Below are 10,062 nucleotides of genomic sequence, written 5' to 3'. Positions count from 1 at the left end.
CTGAAAAGTCTTAACAAGATATCAGAGACCGGGTTCAAGGAACTTACAGATTTTATGGGAATCTCTGCTCCCCAAACATTAATGATAACTACTGAGGTTATAAGGGAACGGAAAAATCTGAATGCTTGCATCATGAACCTGCAGGAAAAAATCAAGTCAATTGACCTGAAACAAACAGAAACCAACCAGATTCAAGAAGCTCTAAAGAAAGATGGTGATAAGATGAATCAAGTGATCGAGGTGGATGAGGTTTATAAAGAGAAAATGGCCCTTGATAGTAGAGGGGTTTTTTGGTTTTTTTTAAAAAGAAATTTATGTTTCAGTTGTAACATTTGTGAGGAGAACTGTCTCTATCCATGCACAAATGGAGGAGCAGCAGGTATCATTCAAAATGGTCGCTGCATTGTCTGCACCAAGAAGTGCCCCTCTTCAGCTCATGTCAAAGAGGACTGGATGTATGTGGCAAAGACAAGAAAAGTTCAAAAGAAGGTGCAAGACGTAAAACACGCATATAACAAACTTTGTTCAGGAAGCCAGAATAAGATGAATGCCTTAAGAAGCCTTGACAAACAACTGGAACAACTGACAGCAGAGAAGAACCAGTTTGTTGATGAGGCCTACCGACATATTGTCCGGCTGGAGGAGATCGCTCTGAAGGTCAATTCCAGAAAATCCATCCGCCACTTGGACTTTCTGATTGAGAAGATGAAGGAGAAAGGAGATAAAACGAAGCTCAAGAAACTGGAAGAAATGAAAACTCTGCTGGACAGCAGAGCTAGACACACTGCAGATTAATTTTAGGATTAACACAAAGCAACTGGAAAAGGAAAAGAATCAGTATCCTGTTGTCCTTATCATTCTGTTTTTCAGAAACAGTACACAATATTTTGTTTCATTGAGCATGTAGGAGTGGACATTTTAAGAGCATTTATTTAATAAGTGATTAATGTAGGAAATGATTTATCAGTTTAAATGTCAGAATTATGTAGTGAATGGGTACTGAAATGGTATAGCAAATAGTGCAAATGCTTAATCTCTCTTCTATCCCTATTTAACTAGACCTATCTCTACTCTCCACCTGTGTGTCTGCCGGCCGGTCTGTCTGTCCTCAGCTGTTAGAGCCCTTTTTTAGGTTTTATTAGCGTTCGTTTGCTACTTTAGTGCCATTTTCATGTATAATGTCAAACATTTTATGAACTTAAGTTCAAGTTAGATTGGGTTTGTTTGCACAATGATCCAGAGCGAAACACAAAGTTAATCTCTAAATAGCTAAAAAGAAAAAAGGAAACTGAACATAGGTTAGGTGACAGCCAAGGGAAAATGTTTTATTCAATCAGAGGGAAATGCTGTGGAATTAGTTGAGACAAATATTTATTGCTGGTTAATCCTTCAATGTATCTGAATTAAATAATTTCTGCAAAGGAGAGCAGGAATGGGAATCCCCCCCCCCCCCCCCAAAAAAAAGAAAAAAAAAAAGAAAAGGTTTTGATGGGATAAGGAGATTTAAGGACACATTCCAAATGAGAGGTCTTCAACACCAGTCCTCAGGGCCCACCATCCTGCATGTTTTAGATGTCTCAGTTTCAGCAGACCTGAATCAAATGCTTGCATTTCCTCCTCAGCAACCTCCAAGAGCTTGAGAGGTCTGTTAATCAGCAATAATCTGAGTCAGGTGTGTGGAGGAGAAAACCTAAAATATGCTGGACAGTGGATCCTAAGGAACAGTGTTGAAGACTTCTGTTCTACAATATTTAGCCTTAAAAACCTTTTATTTAAAGGGTTCTGAAAGCTCTTTGAAATAAATGAAGGTACCAGGCTCCTGATTGAATAAAGTGGATTGATGGACTTTTTTGAGGTTTTGTTCAGATTTTTGGTTATTCAAGTTTAAATGAGTTTAGTAATAAAAGTTTAAAGTTTTGAAATGTAGTTAAAACTAAATAGCTAAATGCTTGTTTGAATATGTAGGTCTTTTCTATTGATTTCTATGTAGAATGAGTAAACAAATCCCTTTCAAAATAATAATTTAAAGTATCAATCTAATCTGAAGAACTGCTTGGGAGCTAATAGAGCCACATTTTTTACTGAGCTGCGGTAGGAATCTGATTCCCGTCACTAATAGAAGAAGAACTGATAAATATATTTCGTTTTAGCTGTTGGTCTCAATACAGCAACCATATTTGTTTTCCAATACAATTGTATTGTATTCAATTGTCCTTTAATATCTGAAAGGGGAATTAAAGGCTTTAAATTTGAACTTGTTTCTTAAGGCGGATCCTTTTTATTTTATAGGAGCTATACCTTCCAATTAAAAAAACTATAATCACACAGATGATAATGTTATATATTAATATAGTTTAGAATAAACCACTTTCACGCAGATTATTACACCGTCCTTATATAATGCACTTTAACACAAACCACATGTTCACAGTAAATACAATCTAACAAGAAATATGTCAAAGTGATTTAAGAAGTCACTCCTGTTTTGCAGGACAAATGATCTGACTTTCAAAGATACCATCACCAAGACTTTGATCTCTTCTGGATCTCCTAATGTCTACCAGCTGAAAACAAAGACAGAAAAGTTTGCAAGTTCAACAAGAGTGACTTTAGGAGACAAAAATGAGAACCAAACCAATAAAACCATTTTACTGGTTGGTGAAACAGGAGCAGGAAAATCTACCCTGATCAACGCTCTGGTTAACTATGCAATAGGAGTGAAGTTTGAGGATGACGTTTGGTTTCAGATTGTTGAAGAGGAGGAGAGAAGAAATCAAACAGAAAGTCAGACATCAGATGTGATCGTCTATCAGATCTTTGGTTTGGAAGGTCAAACTCTGCCGTTCTCTCTGACCATCATCGATACTCCTGGATTTGGAGACACCAGAGGCTTGGAAAGAGATGACTCTGTCAGTCAAAGATTGTTTGACTTGTTCAGATCAGAAGATGGAGTTCATGAGATCAATGCAGTGGGTCTGGTGATGAAGGCCAGTGATAACCGACTGAGTGACCGACAGATGTACGTCTTAAATTCAGTGACGTCTCTGTTTGGAAAAGACCTGGAGAAAAACATAGTAGCTCTCATTACTCACTCTGATGGAAGAAACCCTAAAAATGCTCTTCAGGCTCTGAAAGCAGCAAATATTAAATCTTCTGAAAATGAGATTATTCACTTTCTGTTTAATAATTGTCAGCATGAAGACAGAAGAAACGACAGAGAATTTCTGGAACTTGCAAATCAAACATCAATGAAAGGACTGAAAAACTTCATGATTTTTCTGGAATCAACCAAACCTCAGCCTCTGAAAATAACTGCTGAGGTTCTGAATGAACGGATCAGACTGACGGCCTGCATCCAGAACCTGCAGGAGAGAATCAAGGAGAATGAGCTGAAGCAGAGAGAAATCAGACAGATTGAAGAAGCGTGTAATAAACATGAAGAAGAGATGAAGGAGCACCAGAACTTTACTATAGAAGTTGATGAGGCCTACAAAGAAAAAGAAACAATCGATGGAGGAAGGTGGGGTTTGATGTTTTATGAAGGAGCCGTCACCTGTTCTGTCTGTGAGGAGAACTGTCACCATCCTGGATGCACAATGGCCTGGAAACCAGAACTCTGTGAGGTCATGAAGAATGGGCACTGCACAGTTTGTACCAGAAAGTGTCCTGCATCAGTTCATGTGAAAGAAAAATATATATATGAGATAAAGACCAGGAAAGTTCAGAAGACCCTTAAGGATTTGAAGGAGAAATATGAAAATAATAAAGAAGAATGTGAGGAAAAGTCGAGCCTTCTGGAAAACCTTAAACAGGAAAACAGAAATCTGGAAATAGAGTGGGCATCGCTGCTGGATGAGGCCTACGAGCATGTTATCAGACTGGAGCAAATCGCCCTGAAAGTTGAATCAGTGTCAACTTTGGTCCATTTGGACTTCCTGATGGAGAAGATGAAGGAAAAAGGAGACCTGAGGAAAGTCAAGAAACTGGAGGAGATGAAAAGCAGAGTGAACGAAGGAACCAATGCAGCACTAAAATATGCAAAAAATTTATCATCAGAATAAGATTTGGTACAAAGATCCATCAATTGATCCATAAATAATCATATATTATCTATATATATCTACAGTAATTGTTCTGCATCATGCTGGGAACATGTTGAAGGTTAGATAAGAGCTCAGCACAACAGAATATGAATCAGGGTTTCAGAAAGATCTAAAGAAGTTATAAGAAAGCTTACATTAAATGCTGTACATCTTTTAACTTTAAAGCTCTTATGCTCAAAATATTTTTACTAAGCTTCATAAAACTATAAGCCCCAAGAAAGGAATTTATCTTTTACAGTTAGCTTTAAAAAAAAGAATAGAAAATTGCTCCTGCAACTCTTTTTATGTTTAATAGTTATTTTATTCTTCTCTTTTAATCATTTAAAGTGTAAATATTCAATAAGGCTCAACCTGTTAAGAGATTTTAGTGTTTATATTATTAGAGAAAATCCTTAGCAACTGATATAAGGTTTATCTTAGATGGTCGGTGTTAAATAGAGGTAAATAGTTTTTACTCAGGATTAGAAACACAAACATTTAATGATGTTGCATACAGTCCTGCACCAGTTTATTGATTTCAGGAGCTAGTTTTAGTCCATAATACTATAAATCCATTACTTTGAACCCTCTTATTGCCATCTAGTCAGTGCAGACCGGATATAGCTCCTTATTTTTACTGATTGCCCTGAAACTATGAACTTTTTTGTTCCATCTATAAAATTGCTTCAAGATGTTGAATTTAAGTTATTTAGTGTTTAAAGATGAACACAAATCCAACATGTTGTAATGTTTATAAAGTCTTCAGTACCTCCAGGTGGCCAGTAGGGGGTGGGACACCATCATCTATTTTGAACTCCTCTGACTCACAGTTTAAACCTGAACTGATATTGACCTTTATGGTACTTGGGAAACTTTTTAAAGTTGTTTTCTTCTCTTTTCTTTGGTTGTGGTGTTTTATTAGTTTGTTTGTACATTAACCCATTTATTCATCCATCTTCCCTCCTAGACCTGCTCATTCCATCAGGGTTGCAGGGGGACCTGGTTCCTCTCTTATGAAGGGAGATATGAAGAAAATAGAGAAAACTTGCTTAGTATAAAAATATGTTATCTTGAATTTTAAGACATTAATCAAATGATTTATCATCTTTTTTTCTGCTTTATAGTAATATGAAAGTAAAAATATAAGAAATAATGATCATAGATCTGAGAAAATTAATGGCTGTTTGAACTTTGATCTTATTGCAAAATGTTTTCTCAAATTATTGTTTTAAACTCTTTTATTTTTATCAGTTGAAGTGGATTTTGCATCATTTATTGTGGGCTTTTATAGTAATCTGTTTTTGGTGTATTGGTATTTAGCTGATTAATCAATGTGTGCAAAAATATGTTTAAAAATAAATGTAAACTTTGATCTAGTTAATGACTCATTGTGATTTTTCTGTTCTGTGAATAATATGTTTAGATCACTGATACTTAATAATCAATAGTGCTGAGAAATACAGCTGATTGATAAAGAGATTATTTTATTTATAGTGAAATGTGGGACTGGTTTACTTTTAATTACATAATAGTATAATTAATTCTATGATAGAATCTTCTAATTTTAAAAGAGATGCTTTTGTTTTTACCAAAGGTTGATTTTTTCTCACAAAGCCTAGATGGTTATTTGATGTGTGCAGCAGAGCAGAGTTCAAGGTTGTTGCTACAGAATAACTGTTCATTCAAACTATTTATTATTCATTGCAAGGCAGAATATATAAAGTCTTTGCTAATGTTATGTCTGTTCCTACCAGTCATCCCAGTAAAAGGTGAAATAAAATGCATAAACCAGTGGAAATTCTATAAATGCTGATAGAAACAATTAATGATCTTTCTTTAGGAAGATAAAATCTCCATGGAGGAATGCTCCAGCAGAGTAAAAAAAAAAAGGGGAGTACCGAAAAGCTGAAGGAAAGTGGTTGAAATCTATAAAAATAAACTTCACAGATATAATTTACAAATATAAGATCCAAGAGAATTGAGTTTGCTTCATGGTTCAGGCCTCAGGTGACTATGGATCCATCAGAGCGTTGGATATATGCTTAGAACAGATCAATGTGTGGATGCACCATCATTTCCTACAACTGAATAGAAACGAAACAGAGGTAAGAATTTTGGATCCAGATCCATAGTTAGTTCAAAGCTTCAGCTGCTACAGCTAGAAACCACTGATTATGGCCGACATCTTGGTGAAGATGTGAAGAACATCTCAAGGATTAAAGGACTAATGTCCAAGAAGGATTGTTAAAAAACTCATTGATTCATTTATCTTTAGTAGAATTGATCACTGCAACAGCGTCTTCATAGGTTTGCCTAAAAAGTCCATCAGGCAGCTGCAGCTGATCCAAAACGCTGCTGCCCGTGTTCTCACTAAGACTAAGAAAGTAGAGCACATCAGCCCGGCTCTGAAGTCCTTCCACTGGATCCCTGTAGCTCAGAGAATAGAGTGTAAAATCCTGATGTTAGTCTAGAAATCATTGAATAGATCAGCACCTCAGTCCATAATAGATCTGTTGTCAGTGGATCAACCTGCCTGGGTTTGGAGGCGGTTCATGTTGCTGCATTCTGCATATTAGATGTCACTATAAATTACTCACTGTAGCTTTAAATGTTCTTACTTTATTGATATGGATTTATAATTTGAAGAAGAAAATAAACTCAATGGAACAAAATAGATAAAAAATTATGCATTTATTTATTTTAAGAAAAAAAAGGCCAATCTGTGCAAAGATTTTCAGATCAGACATTTCTCATGTTAATCTACAATTAAGATAATTATAGCAAAATTCATGCATGAAAAAAGTCTGACTAGCAAATCATCAGTTAAACCTTTAGAGTTATTTCTTCATTTAAAGATCTTTGTAAGACAGAAGAAAACATGAAACATTAAAAACAAGGAAACTGATCTAAACCGACCATCTGAAGGCACCAGGAGCGATAAACTAAACTGCAGCAGGAAGAGTTCAGTCTGGGTTTGAAGGGAAGTGGAAATAGAAGAAAACTCTGGATTAAAAGATCAGATCATGAATCATCAATACTTTTATTCTGAAAGCCTCCCAGCAGATTAAACCAGGTCCATCCTCTTATAGAGGTGCTGATCCCTGATGTCTGCTTCCTCCTCCAGCAGGTTTAACTCTCTGAAGAACAGGTTGGAGTCGTTTAATTCAAACCCTCCAGGTCATAATGTGGAGAAACTTCCATTAAAACATCAGAGAACTGATGGTTATATGTCCATCTGGGACCAAACTGAGGCTTCAGGTAAACAGATTAAAGTTTAGAAACATCTAAACTTCTTTAAAAGTAAAATCATGACTTAAAAACAGAAAATCTAAAAAGAAAAAAAAAGTTCAGAAATGTTTATGGACCAACAGTCCCGAAAATTTTATCCACAGGATCTGATTGTTTTTGCTAATTTTCAATGTTTCATTCAAACTTTTATTCAAACAATCAGAAAATGAATCAATAATTGTTTTTCTCCAGCGGATGTTTCTGTTGAGCTAAAATCATGGGATGAATCTGGAGCAGAACCTCCCAGCAGGATCACAGGACCTTAAAGTGCTCAGTGTTGATCAATAAGGTGATTAGAGGTAGAGAATCTGTATCCTCCTTCAGGACCTGGACACGTCTGTGGTGGTTTTCACAGTTTGGATCGGGGGGTTTGCTCCAGCAGCCTCCTCATGTCCAGCAGAGCGTCCTCCACCGCCGCCGCCAGACTTCCCGCATCCGTTTCNAACAGGAAGAAACCTCCAGCAGAACCAGGCTCAGTGTGAGCGGCCATCTGCTGAGGCCCACTGGGGTTCAAGGAGACAGAAGCAGACATAGAAGAAGAAACTGTAAAAGGCGACCATGTCAGAGGATGAAGAGAGCACATCCAGTTAGTCACAAGAACAATTAAGAAGTAAATTAAAATAAGTAACTGAAGAAACAATAGAAGCATATAAAATCTACCCAGAATAGAAATGAACAAGGCATGTATACAGAATGCAAATAAACCCAGTATGTTAGAAGAATTATTGATAAATAACACAGCCTATAAACTTAAGAGATAGACAAAGAAAAAACAGGGCTATTTCTGCCCATTCTCGTCAAATATAGTAAAGTCCAACTTGAATGCCTCATTAGATATAAGAACGAGAAATTTAAGCTTTCCAATGGTATATAAATGCGTCATCAGCACAAAAGTGACCAAATTAGAAACAAATAAGCTATATTAATACATTTTCATCAATAGATATGATGAAAATAATCATTATTGTGTCAAATTGTGTCAAAAAAAAATAAATAAAATTAAACAGTTTAATTAAGTAACAAAACGGAAAAAAAGAGAGAACTAAGTAACTCACTTTATTTCTTTAATTAACCAGACAATAAAAAGGAAAACTTGTTTCTTGTGGATGCATAACCCTTCCGAAAAGAAGATTTGAGAGATACCTGTGAACTAACGAGTGATGATTGAACTGGAGTGAAAAGTAAGCTCTGATTGGTTGTTGTCTGGTAGCCAAGGTTCATAAACTATTATAGGATGATGATGCGTTCAAAGTGTTTAGAAACATTAAAACCTTACAAACACATTTAGAATAAGAAAGCACACAAGTCTTCTCAGTAAAATGTTGCCTTTAACTGCACAGAAGACTTTACTTGCATTAAATAAAGTTCATACTGATTTTTTTTTTCACCTACAAATTCAATTGTCTATTTATATGGTAACAACTCACAACGAATGTGTTGTTGGAAAAAATACATGTTTGTGTTATTTATTAAAGAAATGAGATTGGTGTTCTACATTCAAACTGTATTTATTATTTATTGCAAGGGAGAATATACAAAGTCTTTGCTAATGTTATGTCTGTTCCTACCAGTCATCCCAGTAAAAGATGAAATAAAATGCATAAACCAGTGGAAATTCTTATAAATGCTGATAAAAACAATTAATGATATTTCTTTAGGAAGATAAAATCCCCATGGAGAAATGCTCCAGCAGTGAGAAAAAAAGGGGAGTACCGAAAAGCTGAAGGAAAGTGGTGAAAGAATGGATTCCAGATTCACTATGAAATCTATAAAAATAAACTTCACAGATATAATTTACAACTATAAGATCCAAGAAGAGAATTGAGTTTGCTTCATGGTTCAGGCCTCAGGTGACTATGGACCTATCAGAGAGTTGGATATATGCTTAGAACAGATCAATATGTGGATGCACCATCATTTTCTACAACTAAATAGAAACCATCAGAGGTAAGAATTTTGGATCCAGATCCAGAGTTAGTTCAAAGCTTCAGCTGCTACAGCTAGAAACCACTGATTATGGCCGACATCTTGGTGAAGATGTGAAGAACATCTCAAGGATTAAAGGACTAATGTCCGAGAAGGATTTAGAAAAACTCATTGATTCATTTATCTTAGTAGAATTGATCACTGCAACAGTGTCTTCATAGGTTTGCCTAAAAAGTCCCTCAGACAGAAGCAGCTGATGCAAAATTCTGCTGCCCGTGTTCTCACTAGAACTAAGAAAGTAGAGCACATCAGCCCGGCTCTAAAGTCCTTCCTCTGGCTCCTTGTAGCTCAGAGAATAGACTTTAAAATCCTTCTGTTAGTCTAGAAATCACTGAATAGATCAGCACCTCAATCCATAACAGATCCATTGTCAGTGGATCAACCTGCCTGGGTTTGGAGGCGGTTCATGTTGCTGCATTCTGCATATTAGACGCCACAATAAATTACACACTGTAGCTTTAAATGTTCTTATTCATTGGTATGGATTTATAATTTGAGGAAGAAAATAAACTCAATGGAACAAAGTAGATAAAAAATTATGCATTTATTTAGCTTAAGAAAAAAAAGGCCAATCTGTGCAAAGATTTTCAGATCAGACAATTCTCATGTTAATCTAGAATTAAGATAATTATAGCAAAATTCCTGCATGAAAAAAGTCTGACTAACAAATCATCAGTTAAACCTTTAGAGTTATTTCTTCATTTAA

The 10,062-nt window shown here is 35.7% G+C and overlaps 1 protein-coding gene across 1 annotated transcript; it reads left to right on the top strand.

Moving 5' to 3' along the window:
- Window positions 1-543: 543 nt before the first annotated feature.
- On the top strand, window positions 544-4,004 carry LOC107102565 (the record flags this gene model as incomplete). Its single annotated transcript, XM_015401937.1, has 3 exons — window positions 544-774; window positions 871-875; window positions 2,492-4,004. Coding segments are annotated over exons 1-3 (1,749 nt in total), but the record flags the coding sequence as incomplete, so codon positions are not given.
- Window positions 4,005-10,062: the final 6,058 nt, after the last annotated feature.

Source organism: Cyprinodon variegatus, unplaced genomic scaffold, assembly GCF_000732505.1.
Source record: "Cyprinodon variegatus isolate N-32 unplaced genomic scaffold, C_variegatus-1.0 Scaffold1274, whole genome shotgun sequence".
Taxonomy (NCBI): domain Eukaryota; kingdom Metazoa; phylum Chordata; class Actinopteri; order Cyprinodontiformes; family Cyprinodontidae; genus Cyprinodon; species Cyprinodon variegatus.
This window is presented reverse-complemented; position numbering and strand designations above follow the sequence as displayed.